This window comes from Pan troglodytes, chromosome 4 (assembly GCF_028858775.2).
Source record: "Pan troglodytes isolate AG18354 chromosome 4, NHGRI_mPanTro3-v2.0_pri, whole genome shotgun sequence".
Lineage (NCBI taxonomy): Eukaryota > Metazoa > Chordata > Mammalia > Primates > Hominidae > Pan > Pan troglodytes.
Window position 1 is genome coordinate 117,193,301 of NC_072402.2, and position 19,329 is coordinate 117,212,629.

At 40.8% G+C, this 19,329-nt stretch overlaps 2 protein-coding genes across 6 annotated transcripts in view; both read left to right on the forward strand.

Annotated features, from left to right (window-relative positions):
• TNFAIP8 (TNF alpha induced protein 8) overlaps positions 1 to 2,620 on the forward strand; it is a 183,902-nt gene extending 181,282 nt beyond the window's left edge. The window contains exon 3 of one of the 2 annotated variants that reach the window (XM_063810600.1): positions 2,385 to 2,620. In XM_063810600.1, coding sequence (XP_063666670.1) covers positions 2,385 to 2,564 — 180 coding nt within the window. In that variant the 3' untranslated portion in view covers positions 2,565 to 2,620. Of the gene's footprint in view, positions 1 to 2,379 lie in introns of both variants that reach the window. The other variant, XM_063810602.1, reaches the window with a different exon arrangement.
• A 5,208-nt stretch (positions 2,621 to 7,828) lies between these two features.
• HSD17B4 (hydroxysteroid 17-beta dehydrogenase 4) overlaps positions 7,829 to 19,329 on the forward strand; it is an 85,438-nt gene continuing 73,937 nt past the window's right edge. For 2 of the 4 annotated variants that reach the window (XM_517892.5, XM_009449545.3), the window contains exons 1-2: positions 7,905 to 8,229; positions 11,745 to 11,798. In XM_517892.5, the coding sequence (XP_517892.3) occupies positions 8,162 to 8,229; positions 11,745 to 11,798 (122 nt within the window). In that variant the 5' untranslated portion in view covers positions 7,905 to 8,161. Of the gene's footprint in view, positions 8,230 to 11,744; positions 11,799 to 19,329 lie in introns of all 4 variants that reach the window. The other 2 variants (XM_003310842.3, XM_003950608.3) reach the window with 2 other exon arrangements.

Below are 19,329 nucleotides of genomic sequence, written 5' to 3' on the forward strand. Positions count from 1 at the left end.
TTCAACCATTGTGGAAGACAGTGTGGTGATCCCTTAAGGATCTAGAACCAGAAATACCATTTGATCCAGCAATCCCATTACTGGGTATATACCGAAAGGATTGTAAATCATGTTACTATAAAGACACATGCACACATATGTTTATTGCAGCAAGCACTATTCACAATAACAAAGACTTGGAAGCAACCCAAATGTCCATCAGTGATAGACTGGATTAAGAAAATGTGGCACATATACACCATGGAATACTATGCAGCCATAAAAAAGGATGAGTTCATGTCCTTTGCAGGGACATGGATGAAGCTGGAAACCATCATTCTCAGCAAACTATCACAAGGACAGAAAACCAAACACCGCATATTCTTATTCATAGGTGGGAATTAAACAATGAGATTACTTGTAGACAGGGCAGGTAACATTACACACTGGGGCCTGTCGTGGGGTGGGGGGCTAGGGGAGGGATAGCATTAGGAGAAATACCTAATGTAAATGACGAGCTGATGGGTGCAGCAACCAACGTGGCACATCTATACCTATGTAAGAAACCTGCATGTTGTACACATGTATCCTAGAACTTAGAGTATAATAAAAAAAATCAGGCTATCTAGAATATACATTAAAAAAGGAGTAAGCAGTAATGAAGAAGAAAAAATTAGAAATATTGATTAAGAAAATGATAATTGTTGAAATAAAACTCTGAACGCAATGACTAGCAGAAGAATGAGCAGGTAAGGGAAAGAGTCAAGAAGCACTCCCTAAAGGCATTAGGAAGGAATAAAGTGATAGAAAGTGTAAGAGAAACATTAAGAGGTATGGTGGATAGAAATAGAAATGTTAATATCGCCTCAAAGGAGTCCCCAAAGGAGAAAAAAGCAGTAAATGGAGTAGAAGAACTACTTGAAAAAATAATACCAAGGATTTACCTGAGTTAAACAAATATGTAAGACATCAGATTGAATGTGTTCAGAGAGTTCCAAATAGAATGGATAATTAAGCTTTTGCCTTCCCGCTCCCTCCTTCTTTCCCCGTTTTGTTGCGAGGCTTCCCAACTGCCCCTTGACTCTTCTGCCCCTTTTCCACCCGCCTGCGCCCCCGCAGGAGCCTGGGACCGCCTGTGGGCAGCCATACCAGCCTGAAAGCACCCAATCTCATCTGATCTCGGAAGCTAAGCAGGGTAGGCCTGGTTAGTGCTTGGATGGGATTCTGCCCGGGAATGCTGGGTGATGTAGGCTTTTGGCTTCCCACTCCCTGCCTCTTTCCCACTTTTGTTGCCGGGCTTACCAACCGCCTCCTGACTCTTCTCCCCCTTTTTCACCCAAAAAGAAGAAAAAGAGAAAAGAAAGAATGGATAATTAAATACCCCACATTAAATACATTATAATAAACATTTCAAAGAGACAATTATAAAATGTTCCAGAGATAAAATTGCTCAGTAAATATGAATAACTATCAGATTATTATCAGACATTTCCATAGCAACACTATAAAGGTAAGAAAGCAATAAAAAAATGTTCAAAATTAAAAAAAAGTTATATGGTAAATTCTTGTCCTAAAATAAATTAACTGGTTGTTTAAAGAAAGGGATGTTTGCAACAAGTCAGAAAGTTGAGGCATGTTGAGGAATTGTCTGTGAAAGTCGTGAAAAAAAAGTTATAACAGAGAATTTATGCAAGAAATGTTGCATAATTTAATAGTAATTAGGCTTCCTGAGTGTAAAACTATTGAAGAAACACTTTATGTGCAAGGTGTGTAAGAAAAGTAAAATATACTTTTGGTAAAAAGATTATAAGGTGGCATAAGAATGTGGATTTTTACCTACATTAAAAGGTTAAAAATATTTTGTTTTAAAGGTTTAAGCAAGTTTTAAAACGTTAATTGTAAAGGAAATTCTATGTGTAAACATGGTAGCTAAAGTTAAAGGGGTATCATGCAGTTTTTCCGTGAACTGGACGTTAAAATAAAAGCACAGTGGGTTTTTCTTAAAACACTAACCGCTCTTTAACAAAATTATAAAAGGTTAAATAGAGTCTATGGAAATCTTACCTTATGGTCAGACATTAAAATTTGATAATTATGTCTATAGGGTTTTATTAAAATCAAGTTTAACATTAATAACACACTAATATAAAGGTAAAATTTAGCTTATCTGGTATAAAATCATACAGGAAGCATTGTCAAATGTAAAAGGGTGTTTGGGTTTCTTTGGTCTAACAACTAATAAAAATAGGTGCCAAAGGAAATTTCTCAGCAGGGAGGCACTAAGGACTATAAAGTCCACTGCTGGTGTTCCCAAATTTAAAACAAAAGATCAGTTTCTCAGAAATTATACACTTGGTTTATCTTCCACTTTCCTTTCTCTCAAAACTAAATGTCTTTTAGCACAGGTACCACCCCTAGAATTTCCAGTAAATCAGCACCAGCCTGGGGATCACATTCTTGTCAAAGGGTGGAAAGAAGGAAAATTTGTGCCAGCCTGGGAAGGACCCTACCTAGTGCTGCTAACCACTGAGACTGTTGTTCGTACCGCGGAAGGGGGTTGGACACATCACACCCGAGTCAAGTAAGCGCCATTATCATCAGAATCCTGGGCCATTGTTCCTGGATCAAGCCCTACCAAATTAAAGGTAAGAAAAGCGTAGTCTATATATCTTTTCCTTTCCTTTCTGAATCCAGTGCCTATATCCATTACTATTCCTACCACTAGCAACTCTAACCCCACTTTTGAGCATTTTTATGGTTTAGGAGCAGAGGTCACTGGAAAGGATCCTATAGGTTTCTTTAAGATGTGGTTTGTTCTCCCTCCTCCACCTCCTACAACTGCCCCTTTCCCAAACCTATGAAATCAAACTATGCCTCGCCTCATGCCAAATGACAAAAGCAAGGTCTCAGTAGTAGAAATAGAAGACCTAAGGCAAACCATAGCCATTGAAACAGGGTAAAAAGATGTAAATGCCTGGTTAAAATGGATTAAATATTCCGTTCGCACTTTAAACAAAAGCGACTGTTACGGTTGTGTGCACAGTAGGCCAGAGGCCCAGGTTGTTCCCTTTCCACTGGGATGGTCCTCAAATCAACTGGACATGGAGTGCATGGTAGCTCTTTTTCAAGATTCTACCGCCTGGAATAACAAATTGTGCCAAGCTCTTTCTCTGCTATTTCCTGAAGTTCAACACCCTGTGGGTCAGCCCCCGAGGGCCATCCAGCCTCCATCTTCCAAAGCCAATTTTACCTCATGTCTCCAATGACAAGGGGAAAAATTTGGCATTCCCTGGAGACTTAACAGGATGCAGGCAAGTCAGGCACTTCCAAGAGCTGACCCAACAGTCTGCTCTTATTCATCCCTGACTGGTTGTATGGTGGTATTACGGAGGACCTTTACTGGACACTCTGCCAAATAATTAAAGCAGTACTTATGGTCTAATTCAATTGGTTATCTCTTTTACTCTGGCATTTCATCAACTGGAGGAAGGAAAAATAAGACATCGTAAAGTGAGAGAGGCCCCTTATGGGTCTTTCAACTCTCATGTCTATTTAGACGCAATTGGAGTCCCACCGGGAATACCAGATCAATTTAAAGCCCAAAATCAAATAGCTGCAGGATTTCAGCCAGTATTTTGGTAAGTGGCAATTAATAAAAATGTAGGTTGGATAAACTACATTTGTTGCAACCAACAGCGATTTATTAACTACCCTAGAGATGCTGTTAAAAGAATAGCTGAGCAATTAGGGGCTACTAGCCAGATGGCTTGGAAAAATAGGATAGCCTGAGACATGATATTAGCAGAAAGAGGAGGAGTTTGTGTCATGATTAAAACTCAATGTTGTACCTTCATCCCAAACAATACCGCCCCTAATGGAAGTATAACAAAGGCATTGCAAGATCTGACTGCTCTGTCCAAAGAGTTAGCCAGCAACTAGGGGTAAATGGCCCCTTTACAGGATGCCTAGAAAAGTGGTTCGGTAAATGGAAAGGAATAATAGCCTCAATTCTTACTTCCCTTGCAGCCGTAATGGGTGTACTTATTCTTGTTGGGTGCTGTATCATACCATACATCTGTGGGTTGGTGCAGAGGCTCATAGAAACGGCACTTACTAAATCCTCCCTTAACTATCCTCCACCTTATCCAGAGAAGCTTCTTCTTTTGGAAAATCAAGCAGAACAACTAAGCCAAGACATGTTAAAGAAGTTTGAAGAGAAAGAGCTGTAAGGAAATGCAAGAGGAGGAGTTGTTAGATATGAGTTCTAAATTTCTTTTAAAAGAATCAGTATGTCAGTGTATTAAATTCTTTGCCTTCTACTTTGAAACTTAACTTCCTCGTAAAGCAACCTTTTCTGATTACCTGCTCCACCCTGTCTCATTCTGATTACCTGCTCATTCTCTACCCTGACTCATTCCGATGTCCTCTCTGCCATAACCATTTTTCCTGCCAAACCACTCACCCTGTCACTCTCTTTAAATTAGCCAACTGGAATTAGTTTAACCTGTGTGGACTAACCCTAGCCAATAGGGGAATGACACAGCAGCAGGGGCTACATGCATCAGGAATAAGGACCCCTTCCCCTCCCTTGTCCGAGTGTGCGCTCACCATTGCTCCATCTGTGAGAGTGCAACCTTCTATAGAAGTAAACTGCCTTGCTGAGAAGAAAAAAAAAATTTTATATTTGAGTGCTATTTCTTCTGTGGCACCGAAACTTTATTTATAACAGAAACCAAGCTGTCAGAGCTCTAGAACCACAGCTGTCTCCTAGGTGTCTCTAGCCATAGTTTTGCTTCCCCTTCCCAGATGCAGTTTGTCTAAAATTGGAGCCATAACCCCTCCAAAGCCACTCTTTCTCCACTATTTATTTTGATGAATGGCCCATCGTAATCTAGATTTTCAAATCAAAATATAGGATTATTTCAGTTGCTCTTTCCTCATATCTACATCTAATTAATCAAAAAGACTAGTTCTGAAGCAGGAAATTTTCCTGACCCCTTCATGGGTGGGGGCAGGAACTGGAGCACATAGGATCTAGAACTAGCTGGCCGCTTTGGTTCTGGCAGGGGTGGACTCCACTCACTGGGTCCCACTGCATTCCACCCCTCACAGGAAGGGGAGCACAGGTGAGTAGGTGCAGGAGCTGGGGCCAGTGCACGCAGGAGCAAAACTCTGTGTGGCCCTTGGCAGTGTCTAGAGGGGTACCTGAGGCCCCTGAAGCCCCAGAGGGTGTGTGTTACAGTGCTCTTTTAACTTTGCCATCCACTGATGGCTTAAATGTTAAACAGCTCAGTGGGCCCTCTGTTTTTTGGTGTGAGGCAGTTGCTCTCAGCCAGTGAGGGCAGAGGGTCAGTGTGACAGCCTTTAGTATCACACCTGTGGCACCTGAGCTCTTGTTTGGCATCCAGGAAAAATTAGGTCACAGGAACAAATTGAAGAATGGTGAATGCAGAGGATTTTATTGCCGATGAGAGTGGCTGTCAGTGGGAAGGGGAGCTGAAAAGGGGATGGAGTGAGAAGGTGATCTTCCCCAGGAGCAACGCCATCAAGCCATACCTCTGAAGTCGAGCTGTTTCTTCTCTCCTCTCCTCTCTGCCAGTGGAGCCTGGGGTTTTTATGGGCACAGGATGGGGGGCAGGGGGACCACAGGTGGTTTTGGAAAAGGCAACATTCAAGAGGGAAAACAGGGATGCATGTTCTCACTTTGGGCCATGTTTTCAGGCTTGAGGGTGGAGCCGTCACTGGGGACCTGCCCTCTTCTGCCCAGAATTTCCCTGCCTTCTATCCCTGTCAGTTCCATTTGCAAATACAGTTTATCTCAACATTTCTTCTTCAACATTTCCTCTGCCTTACTTCTGGTTTCCATAATTTCCCCCAAATCTTTTCTATGTTCTCCTTGCCCACCTCTAATTATCGGGGGAACCTGACCCCAATATTTCAACATAGGTTCTTTCTATTTTCCATAAGTGTCAGTCAGCTGAGAAATAAAGAGAAAGAGTACAAAGGGAGGAATTTTACAGCTGGGCTGCCGGGGGTGACATCACATATCAGTAGGACCGTGATGCCCACCTGAGCCTCAAACCAGCAAGTTTTTTATTAAGGGTTGCAAAAGGGAAGGGGGTGTAAGAACAGAGAGTAGGTACAAAGATCACATGCTTCAAAGGGCAAAAAGCAGAACAAAGATCATATGCTTCTGAGGGAACAGGACAAAGGGCAAAAGCAGAACTACTAATAAGGGTCCAACAAAGATCACAAGACAAAGGGCAAAAGCAGAGCTACTGATAAGGGTCTATATTCAGCGGTGCACATATTATCTTGATAAACATCTTAAACAACAGAAACAGGGTTCAAGAGCAGACAACTGGTCTGACCACAGATTTACCAGGGCCGGGTTTTTCCCCACCCTAGTAAGCCTGAGGGTACTGCAGGAGACCAGTGCATATCTCAGTCATTATCTCAACCACATAAGACAGAGCAGCCGTTTATAGACCTCCCCCCAGGAATGCATTCCTTTCCCAGGGTATTAATATTAATATTCCTTGCTAGGAAAAGAATTTAGTGATATCTTCCCTACTTGCACGTCCGTTTATAGGCTCTCTGCAAGAAGAAAAATATGGCTCTTTTTGCCCAACCCCGCAGGCAGTCAGACCATATGGCTGACTTCCCTTGTTCCCTAAAAATTGCTGTTATTCTGTTCTTTTTCAAGGTGCACTGATTTCATATTGTTCAAACACATGTTTTACAATCAATTTGTACAGTTAACACAATTATCACAGTGGTCCTGAGGTGACGTACATCTTCAGCTTATGAAGATAACAGGATTAAGAGATTAAAGTAAAGACAGGCATAAGAAATTATAAAAGTATTATTTGGGAACTGATAAATGTCCGTGAAATCTTCACAATTTATGTTCCTCTGCTGCGGCTCCAGCAGGTCCCTCTGTTTGGGGTCCGTGACTTCCCGCAACATCCAATCAATCCTCCATAATGGGCAAAGTGATCTTTCCACAGTGTAAATGTGTTCCCACCACTCTCTGGAGTAATCCTACTTAAAACCGTTTTCAGCACAAAATTCAAACATCTAAACATGATCTTGCTGGCTTTGCTTTTGTGGCTTTACCCTCTTTCTCCGCAAACCTAGCTAGTGTTTGTGCTGCCTGTAATGCCCTTCTTTCTTTGCAGGGGTCGCCACTTTAGGTCCTGCTTCCTCCTTCAGAAAGTTTTTCCTCTTTCTCCCCAGCGGGGATAGGGTCTGTTTATTTTGACACCATTAGCACACTTACACACATTGGTCACAAGTCTAGGCTGCACCGTTATTGAAAGTTTACCATCTGACTCTGAGTAGCTTGAGGATCCTATCAAAACTCAGGAGATGCTCAATAAATGTTGATTGAACTATGACTGTTCTCAACATACAAACGCAAGATCATTTAGGAACACTTGTCAAAATGTTTTTGCCCCTTGAGATTCTATTCTGGGAGGTAAGCAGTGGGGGGTCCAGGACTCTGCATTTTGACAGTTCCCTGATGTTTGCATGTAGAAGTGCAGGGATTATTACACTGAAAAATCTTTACCATCCCTAAGGGGGAATTTCCTTCCCAGGGGCTATCTCTGGAAGCCCCTCAAAGATAGGGGCCGCATGCTGTTTCTCTAGGTCAGCAACTAAACCCAGAAAACGTTTATTGAGTGAATGATGAAACGACAGGTGAATAGGTGAACGCAAGGTGTTGAGTCAACTACTCTTCTACACAGGTCCTAGCAGCTCTCATTGCTTCCAGCCGCAGAAATGGCCCTTGGAAGGCAAGTCCTTCCAGCGAGTGGAGTCACTCTTAACTACATTTCCCAGGATTCCAAGGGAGCCGCGCGCTCTGCGCTCATCTTCCTACCAGAAATTGGCAAGTCACTGACCCTCGTCCCGCCCCCGCCATTCCCCGCCTCCTCCTGTCCCGCAGTCGGCGTCCAGCGGCTCTGCTTGTTCGTGTGTGTGTCGTTGCAGGCCTTATTCATGGGCTCACCGCTGAGGTTCGACGGGCGGGTGGTACTGGTCACCGGCGCGGGGGCAGGTGAGCATGCGAAGGTTGGAGGCCGCGCCCCTTGCTGAGGCGCAGCTGGCTGCTCTTTTCGGGCCGGGATACGCGCGCAGCCGCAGCTGAGGTCACCCCGCTGAGGTGGTGGGGAGGGGAATGGTTATTCTTGAGGCACCGCATCTCTTGAGGAGGAAAGAGCCGGAAACACCTGGTCTCTCAAGCAGGTACAGCCCGCTTCTCCCCAGCACCCCGGTGTGGGCTTCCCAAGGTCCTGCCTGAGAGGAGAGGCCAGGCTGGGCTGCTGATTGCAAAACTGGGTGAAAGTTCTCCCTGACCCTTATCTGTGGGCATCGATTGTTACTCTTCCTGCAATTAACTCTCTTAGATCTTTGCCTAGTCTTTTAAAGGACTGAAAAGCCGCGAGGGGCGGGGGCTGGAATTCGCCCCCTGAAGCGCAGAGATGTCAGCTCCTGAAAAGTCATTCAGTCGTTCAGTGTTTGTTTCCCTCTGTCGTAAGATTTTAAGTTCGTGAGAGGACCTTCTTTAAAGAGGGCGTCTGATAAGAGCCCTTCCCCGTTGGAGTTTGTATGCTTAGCAAGTCACAAACTGTTCTCGAAATCCACTGGAGTCTTGGCAGAGGTTGTAAGCTCAAATGCGCACAGGGGTCAGGCGTATGATGGAGAAAGAAAATGGGAGTAGGATGGGCACATCTGAGGAACTGGAGAGCAGAGAATTCCGAAGTGGACCGGCCAGTGGGAAAGTTGCCTGTATTTCAGGAGCGGCAAAATGGAAAATTGTTATGTGAAATAACCCCATTTTTTAAAGTACAAAAAATTAAAACAAACCATTCATACCAACATAGATGCTGTGCAGTGAGATTTTACATTAGTTTCTCACCAGTGGGTGACCTCTGTAACCTCCAAGTGCAGGGATCTTGACATTATGCACCTTTGATTCTCCACTGGTAGTACCTTATACCTGGAAAGGCCCTAATGCATGAATTATTTGAGTTATATGTTAAACGTTACAAACTGGAATTCTGTCAATTAATTCCTATGTACTTTCATATCTGTATTGATAAAGTGGCTTCTTATGCTGCCTTTCAGAAAATGCTTTCAGTATTGATGAATAGCCAAGTATTTTATACCCATAGCTGTCTGGTTATCTCTGCATGGGCATGTATTTGGGTGTAGCCATACCTTCTAAATGTTTTTAGGAAAACATTTTGTTTACACTTTGCTTTTATTGTAAATAATGTATTTTACAACGCTTGGTGTTTTAAATCTTTTTTGACAGCTCTTGGATAATTTTCATGCAGGAGGTCCAGGGATTACATTCTAAGACGTTTTTGCCATCGCTAAGGAGACTTTCCTTTTCAGGGGCTATATCTGAAAATCATTCAAGGATAGGGACTGCTTCTTTTGACACCATTAGCATACTTACACATGGTATGCAGTACATTTTACACCAGTACTCAGTACACTTACACATGCACACACATCTGTATTTAAAACCAGTTCATGATACAGTGTGTAGTACAGGCAGTGCATCCTGAAATTTATTTTCTATTCTGTTTTATTTATAAATTGTAATTGTAACCCACAAAATTGATTTTGTGAAACAATGAGTTGTGACTAGACAGTTATGAACTTAGCACTTGCTGTTCATAAACTGGTTAAATTCTCTCTTACCCATTCAGAGTTGATTAAATTTTTTTTGTTTTTCAAAGCTAAAGGTTTTACTCTGTACCCAGGCTGGAATGCAGTGACCCGATCATGGCTCACTGTAACCTTGAACTCCTGGGCTCAAGTGATCCTTTTGCGTCAGCTTCCAGACTAGCTAGGACTATAGGCGTGTGCCACCACGCCCAGCTAATTTTTAAATGTTTTCAAGAGATGGAGTCTCGCTTTGTTGCCCAGGCTGGTCTCAAACTCCTGGCCTCAAGTGATCCTTCTGCTTGGATTAAATTCTAAAATAAGGTATTTGGTGAAATTTCCTAGTTTTGGAAAACTGTATGTTTTTGGTTCTTTTTGTTTTTGTTTGAGAGGGAGTCTTGCTCTGTTGCCGAGGCTGGAGTGCAGTGACATGATCTCGGCTGATTGCAACCTCTGCCTTCCGGGTTCAAACAATTCTCCTACCTCAGCCTCCCAAGTAGCTGGGGGTACAGGTGCACACCACCACGCCCGGCTGGTTTTTGTGGTTTTAATAGAGACGGGGTTTCACCCTGTTGGCCAGGCTGGTCTTGAACTCCAGACCTCAAATGATCTGCCCACCTCTGTCTCATAAAGTGTTGGGATTACAGATGTGTGTCACTACTCCTGGCCTTGGGTTGTTTTTGGAAGGGGCTAATAATTTATGTATCTCAGTTTGTTATTTGTATACTTATTGATTAATTTATACTAAATATAAATTGTTAATTAAATTTATTCATTTGTCAATGAAATTTATCAATTAACTTAACATGTAAAAAATATACACATATTAAAAAATGTAAACAATACAGAAAAACAATCCAGAAGTAAGCCTTCCACCCCTTGTTGCTAGCCACATAGTTCTGTTCTCCAGAGGTAACCACTAATTGCCAGTTTCTAATGTGTTTTTCCCGAGATACTCTATGCCTATAAAACTTCTCTCTTGGCTGGGGATGGTGGTGGCTCACGCCTGTAATCCCAGCACTTTGGGAGGCTGAGGTGGGCTGATCACGAGGTCAAGAGATCGAGACCATCCTGGCCAACATGGTGAAACCCCATCTCTACTAAAAATACAAAAATTAGCTGGGCGTGGTGGCGGGCGCCTGTAGTCCCAGCTACTCGCGAGGCTGAGGCAGGACAATCACCTGAACCTGGGAGGTGGAGGTTGCAGTGAGCCGAGATCACGCCACTGCACTCCAGCCTGAGCGACAGAGTGAGACTGCATCTCAAAAAAAAAGAAAAAAAGCAAAACTTTCTCTCTCTCTCTGTATGTGTATATATATATATATATATATATATATATATATATATATATATTTCTTTTTGGATATATAAATTTACACCTTATAGCTTTGAGTCAGAATTAAATATTTTCTGTATTTGATGACTGTGTAGTCAAGGTTCACTGTGGGATACAGAAACCACTAGATATTTTAAGCAGCAAAGGATTCAATACAGGCAATTAGGTTTTAGGCAGGTCTTCTTAGAATAACTTCTGAAACAATAGGAAATTGATCCATTAGAGGAGGCAATACCTCTGAGGCTGTCATTGGAGCTGTGCCACAGCCCAAGTAGCACTGGCACTAGGGACCTGAAGTATGGAAGCTGCCATCCAGGGATTAGGGAGCTGAATGAAGAAGTCGCTGCTATAGTCAGTTTCTGAATACCTAGGAACTTTCAAGAAAACTAGCTTCTTAACAACAACAACAGCCAGAATTCCCAGTAAGGTGGTCTCTGTCTCACTTACACCTTCAAAATTTTATGCAGATGCATCAGATGGTGGAACCCAATTCACAGCATCCTAGCAGCTAAGTAGAATGGTAGGAAATGGTAGTAGAATAGGTGGAAAAATACAGTTTTAAGCTTTCCAACCTCTGCAAGCAGAAGAGAGTGGATAGGTTGAGAATGTCAGTGATAGGATAGGTTGAGAGTATCATTAAAATGTAGTTAATTGTTCACCAATTTCTTTAAATGGGGATTGAGTTGAGCGGACCAAAAAAATTATGCTGACATTTCTTCAACTTTCTGATTATTTTGTTTTTGATTAGGATTGGGCCGAGCCTATGCCCTGGCTTTTGCAGAAAGAGGAGCGTTAGTTGTTGGTAAGTTGGTGTGTTTTTCTTTTTAATCTGTAGCTGATAACTGAAATACAATCTTCACAAGCTATCTTTGTCGTTCTATCAAATAATTTGTCAAGGTTGAATTTTATTATTAATTTTTACTTTTGCCAGAAGGTTTTTACTCCGACTAAGGCTGTCTGTCTAAATTACTTTTAAAAGTGAACCAGTTTCACAGAATTCCCAGCTTAACAGAATTGATAACGAAGGGCTAGGGGGTAGGCATGCTGGCTTGTGGCTATAACTCCAGTGACTCAGGAGGCTGAGGTGGGAGGATCGCTTGAGACCAGGAGTTCGAGCCTGCAGAGAACTATGATTATACCACTGCACTCCAATCTGGGTGATGGCGCAAAACCCTGTTTCTCACAGAAAAGGGTGGGGACAAGCATTTATTGTATAAAAGGAAATTCTTGACTTCAGTAAATTGTAGGCTGTAATTTTTTGAGACAGGAGGTTTGTCTACTGGTACGAGATCAAAAGAGAGCCCCTGTAAGTGTATTGATAAAAGTAAGAAATAACTGAATTTTGAGAACTGGAAGTTTGGAGTCAAGGAATCTAAAGTATGGGTTTCTTGACTCTTTCATCAAAACTTTTCAACTGGAAGTGTTTTAAAAAAATTTAATTGAGGGGGCAGTTACATGAGTTTTTGTTTGTGGAGGGGTCAGATGGAAGATACTGTATTGAAGAATCCTAAAGGTGGGAGGTTTTAGTAATCTGCATGGTTTGGACTGATCTAATGTGCTTGACAGTTGGTGTGGACACAGAAACGAATTTGTCCACAACTGAGCCTTTCTGGGGAATAACTAAATGGGTGCTAAGTGCAGGGGGATATGTAGGACCCAGTACTTATTAGCATATTTCCTGGGATAAAATTGTGGGCCCACAATGGTCTTCTAATTTCAGCTTTCTGACATCTTAACGAGGCAATACAGAGAGACGAATTTTCATCAGTTTGTTCAGGGAGACACATATAACAAAAGAGTAAGCAAGCAACCAGGTTTTCTAAACGAGCCCTAAGCAGAGCACTTGATACACTTTTCTCCTTCATTGTGGATGTGTAGCTTATCTTTATGGAAGGAACACTGACGCTTTGGATGTTCCTTGTTTAAGATCATAGCCACTGTCTGCTAATCCAATCTGCTTCTTCTGGCAGGGATGAATTTTGACATTGTATTATTTGGACAGCGAGTATATATTTCAGGCCCACTTTGTCAGATTTTCCCAAGAATAGCTCATGTTGAGGCCTAAAGACACATGCTGTTACTATTTTTAATTTTCCTTCTCTTTTTATGTTGCTATTTAGTTCTTAATATTTTTACCTTATAAGTTTTTATTTATTTACATCTTTTCTGCTCAATTCCATAACGGCAAGGATCTTGTTTTATCTTTTGTATCTACTAAAGGACCTAGAATATTTCTTTGTGCAAAGAAGGTACTTTGTTCATTGGTTCTTTTATTGTTGATATACTTTTTTGGGGGAAGGGTGTGTTTGAGATTGGTTGAATACATTTCTTTTTTTTTGTTCTTGACTAAGATATAAACTTAGTTTATAAACCTGTTTTATAAAAAATTTTATAACAGTGTGTTCCTGTGCATCAGTTTTCCTTTATTTCCCTGTTCCCTCTCAATTTCTTAAATTCAGATTAGGAGTGTTTGAATTCTAAGAAAAAATTAAACAGAGATGCTGTGTCTATCTATTTTGTCATTGCATTATTATAGTAGAGATGATAATTGTGTCAAGTCCTGATAAAAGTCCAAGAATATAGAAGAAAAATATTTCATAAACTTGAATGAAGAGCCAGATTTAGTTTAGTATTAAGGAGGAGAATTCAATCCATGTGGAAGTGCAGAAATTTTGACTGATGTTTTCTATTCCTTTTTAAAGTCTGTGTCTTACCTGTTAGCCTTTTTACATGTACACCATAGACACCGTGTTTCCAAGTTGCATCACACACACTAATTTTTTTTTTTTTTTTTTGAGATGGAGTCTTGCTCTGTTGCCCAGGCTGGAGTGCAGTGATCTTGGCTCACTGCAACGTCTGCCTCCGGGTTCAAGCAGTTCTCTGCCTTAGCCTCCCAAGTAGCTGGGATTACAGGCGCCTGCCACCAAGCCTGGCTAATTTTTTTTTTTTTTTTAAGTAGAGATGCGGTTTCACCATCTTGGCCAGGCTGGTCTTGAACTCCTGACCTCTTTTTAGAAGTGGCATGTCACTTCTACCGACATTTCATTGGCCAAAGGAAATCATTTGGCTAAGCCAAAAGTTAGGGGCATCATTTAAGATAGTCTCCAATTTTGTGTTAATATGATTGCTATGTTTTATATTCCATAATATAAAGCTTATGGGATATTTAAATTTGGTATAAGAACTGCTAAGCCTTAGGCTGATACTGTAAAAAGGGACATTTGCTTTTGTGTAAATTACATCTTTCAGGAAATGCTTGTGCATTTCTTAAGTAGGTTATTGGGAATTCAGTAGTTTTGAGGTTTCCTCAGTAGGTGAGCTATATCTAGTTCTCTGAATAGTAAGTTTTATTTTGAGGACATAAACACAAGAAGGACTGACAAAAAGGAGCAAAAAGAACTCCTTAGTAAAAGAAAGGGAGTTCTACTCTTGAACTGAAGTAACACCTTTGGGTAAATTGAATTACAATCTTTTTAAGTAAGATTGACATGACTTTTCCGTGCTACAGGTACATAATAATGGTAAAGCTGAGTCCTAACTTCCTGTGGCCTGATGCTAGAGCCATTGTTTTTAACCCCTATGGGATCTTGACAGCTGGAAGGTGAACTGTAGTGGGCAAGGTGCATTGCCTTTGAAGTCAGGCCAAGTTTTAAATCCTGGCTCTGCTGCCTAATTATATGACCTCTCTGTTTATAGCTGTCTTAGCTAACTTCCAGGATTATGGTGAGGGTAAATGACAGAAAATTAAAGACTTTCGGAAAGGGAAGAGAAAGGAACCAATATCAGTCCCTGCTTACCATATGTGACTCACTCTGCTCAAGAACTGGATATATCAAAGTGAAGGTCTTGTTGACTGAGGTCTTGTTGACTCAAGGCACATACTAGCCCCCTTATACATGTTTCTCCTAGATGCTTACAGGAAAAGCTCTGTGTCTTAGTCTGTTTTCTGTTGCTTATAACAGAACACTTAAAACCGGGTAATGTATTTTAAAAAAGGAATTTATTTCTTATAGTTATGTAGGCTGCGTAGTCCAGTGCTGAGGGGCTACATCTGGTGAGGAGGGCCTCCTTTCTGGTGGGGACTCTGTAGAGTCCCGAGATGGCACAGGGCGTCACAGGGCAAGAGGCTGAGTGTGCTGGCTCTCGTCTCTTTTCCTCCTCTTATAAAGCCACTAGTCTCACTCCCATGATAACCTGTTAATTCATTACCCGATTAATCTATTAGTCCATGAATAGATTAATGCATTTATAAGGGCAGAGCCCTCACAATTCAATCACTTTTTAAAGGCCCCACATCTGTCTTTTTTTTTTTTTTTGAGAGGGAGTCTCCCTCTTTTGCCCAGGCTGGACTGCAGTGGCGCTATCTCGGCTCACTGCAAGCTCCGCCTCCTGGGTTCACGCCATTCTCCTGCCTCAGCCTCCCAAGTAGCTGGGACTACAGGTGCCTGCCACCGTGCCCAGCTAATTTCTTTTTTGTATTTTTAGTAGAGATGGAGTTTCACCGTGTTAGCCAGGATGGTCTCGATTTCCTGACCTCGTGATCCGCCGTCCTCGGCCTCCCAAAGTGCAGGGATTACAGGTGTGAGCCACCGTGCCTGGCCAAGGCCCCACATCTCTATACTGTCACATCAGGGATTAAATTTCAATGTGAGTTTTGGAGGGGCTAAATATTTAAACCATCCCAGGCTGCTTTAGGCACTGATATACTCTCCGCAACGGTAAGTATAGTACTTAGTAATCAAGAATATATACTGATTGAATAAGTGAAACTGATATAATACAGGGAGAAAGATCATAAGAAGGCACATGTGAATTCCAGCTGATAATAAATGAGCCGTACATGAAATACCCACATCTCCCTTGGATACCTCCATGACTATCACCAATCTGGATTATGGGGGAAAACCTTTGAATAAATTTAGAGTAGCTCTTAGCTATTTGTCATTTTAAGAGCTAGAGTAGTTCTTAGCAATTCGTTATTTTGTCATTTGCCAGTTTTAAAAAAAGTAATAAGGTTAATAGACTTAACATCAAATAGATTCATTTATTCATCTAACATGTATTTATTAAGCGTCTATTATGTAGCAAACACTGTTCTAGATGCCAGAGGAATATAGTGGGAATAAAACAGGGTCCCTACTTTCATGGTGCATATATTCTAGTGGGGAGCAGTGGAGGGACAGATAATCAAGAAATACATATGTAAAAATATAATAGATGTAGGTGCTGTGGAGAAAAAAATGAGTGAATGGAACAGAAAATGCTGAAAGAAGACTTTTAAGGAGAGACTGCACGAAGTGAAGGAGTGCGCCTTGAGGAGATCTGCTGTCGCAGCATCCCTGGCAGAGGAAGCAGCTGAAGCCAGGTTACTGAGGCTGCAGCAGGCATGGTATATTTTAGGGTTAGGAAGGGAGCCAGTGTGGTTATATAGCGAGCAAGGTCATAAGGGAGACAAAAGTGAGAGATGAGGGCAGAGGGGTCCTAGAAGGCCAGATCACATAGGACCTTTAGTTCAGAGTAAGGACTGACTTTTACCCTGAGATGGGGTAAAAAGCAATGTACATAATACTCATCAAGTAATATTGATGCTCAGATATGAACTTTATTTCTCTCTCAACATTTCAGTAAAGGAATTTATGATTCATATCTTATGTAACAAAGAATTAAGATCTTTTATAAATAAAGGACATTTACAAATCTGTAAGCAAGTATCCCAAATAAAATGTGAACTAAATAGGCAAAACAATAATAAATATAAATATAAGCCATGAAAATAAAATATTACTTCACTAGTACTCAAAAAAATGTAGACTAAAATAATGAGCTACAAATTATAATCATGTAATTGTCAGACTGAAGGCAATGATAATAACCAATGTTGTGAGAATGTGGGGTAACAGGCATTCTCACAAACACGTGGTTCTATTTTCAGGCTATTGATGCCTGATAATTTGGTACCTTGTACTTAGTTATCTATTTACCTACTTATAGAATACTTTTTATTGGATCTAAGTGTGTTTTAGAATTCCTTGGATCCTGGCTGGGTGCAGTGGCTCATGCCTGTAATCCCAACACTTTGGGAGGCTGAGGCAGGAGGATTGCTTGAGGCCATGAGTTCAATACCAGCCTGGGCAGCATAGCAAGGCCCGCTGTCTTTGCCAAAAAAAAAAAAAGAAAAAAAAAGCCAGGTGTGGTGGTGCATGCCTGTAGTCTTAGCTACTGAGGAGGCTGAGGCAGGAGGATGGTTTGAGCCTGGGAGTTTGAGACTTCAGTGAGCTATCATTGTGTCACTGCACTCAGCCTGGGTGACAGTGATACCCTGTCTCAAGAAAAAACGAAAAGGATTTCCCAATATTCGTACATTCCCAATATAGCACGTATTTGACAAAATTTTGGGAATGCTTTTTAGGAAAAATCTTCTGTAGTTAATAGACTGTCCGAGTCACTGATTTATTTAAAATGACAGTAACAAGGAAAAGATTTATGTTAAAAAAAACCCTCCAGGGTTATGAACTAGATTTTATATGGAAAATGTACAAATGTATCACACTTTGGAACATTTTGATGGTTTCAGCTGAAAAGACTTGACCCTTGACTATCATACTCTTACCATTTTTTGCTACCTATTTGAAAGCTATTTGAGTTGGGTGGTTGATTTATTTTTTCCTTCATATCCTCCCCCAACAAATGTGATTTTTTTTTTTTTTTTTTTTTTTTTGCTTAGTGGAACTAATGATCTTTTTAGGGTAAAAGAAACTTGCTTAACACATTTGAGGAGCAGAGGGGTACTGTAGTAGGTCCAATTTCTAGTGTAAATTTTGCCGTTTCTTATAGACTTAGGGACCCGTGGTAGGGTAATCTTTTCCAAACTGTTTTCTTATCTGTGAAAGTAGGAACAATTGTTACTGCCACTCTCTTAAAAAGCTATCTGGAGATTAAATGCATCAGTGTACATAGCAGTTTTATTGAAATGTGAAGTACACACATATCAGTATAAGTTATTATTATTACTACTAGAATTTTAGCTATACGTTTAAATGGTAACAGTGTCACATGTTACGGATACAATTCTCTTTGTATATAATTGCAAAAAGTATTTTTAATGTTCTTTCTATATCTAAGCTTTTCAGCATGTACCAATGATTTTCTTTTCTTATTATTTTCAATTGACACATAATATACATATTTATGGGGTACAGTGTGATATTTTCATACCTTTATACAGTGTGTAATGATCAAATCAGTAATTAGCATATCCATCACCTCAAACATTTATCCTTTCTTTGCATTGGGAACATTCAAAATCCTCTCTTCTAGCTATTTGAAAATATAGTATAAATTACTATTGGCCATAATCACCCTAGAGTACTATACACCACTAGAACTTATTCCTTCTATTTAGTTGTAATTTTGTATTGGTTAATCAATCTCTTCCTATTCCCCTCTTCCCTGCTACCCTTCCCAGCCTCTAGTAACCAGTATTATACTCTGTACTTCTGTGAGATCAACTTATTTAGCTTCCACATATGAGTGAAAACATGCTGTATTTATCTTTCTGTGCCTGGCTTATTTTACTTAACATAATTTCCTCCAGGCTCATCCATGTTGCTGAAAATGACAGGATTTCATTTTTTTAATGGCCAAATAGTATTCCATTATGTATTGTGTGCCACATTTTCTTTATCCATTCATCTGTTGATGAACGCTTAGGCCAGTTCCATATCTTGACTGTTGTGAATAGTGCTGCAGTAAACATGGTAATGCAGATACCTCTTTGACATACTGATTTCCTTTCCTTTGGATTATATATACCCAGCAATGGGATTAATTCATATGGTAGTTCTGTTTTTAGTTTTTTTGAATAACCTCCATACTATTTTCCATAATGGCTGTACTAATTTACATTTCCACCAATAATATATGAGAGTTTCATTTTCTTCACATTTTTGTCATCCTTTGTTATTTTTTTTTTTTTGCCTTTTTGATAGTAGCCATTCTAACTTGAAATGATCTCATTGTGATTTTGATTTGCATTTTCCTCATGATTAGTGATGTTGAACATTTTTTCATATATTTCTTGGCCATTTATATGTCTTTTTTTTTTTTTTAAGAAAGAGTCTCACTCCGTTGCCCAGGCTAGAGTGCAGTGGTGTGATCTTGGCTCTGTGCAACCACCACATCCCGGGTTCAAGCGATTCTCCTGCTTCAGCCTCCTGAGTAACTGGGACTACAGGCACCTGCCACCACACCCAGCTATTTTTTTTGTAGTTTTAGTAGAGATGGGGTTTCACCATGTTGGCCAGGCTGGTCTCAAACTCCTCATCTCAAATGAT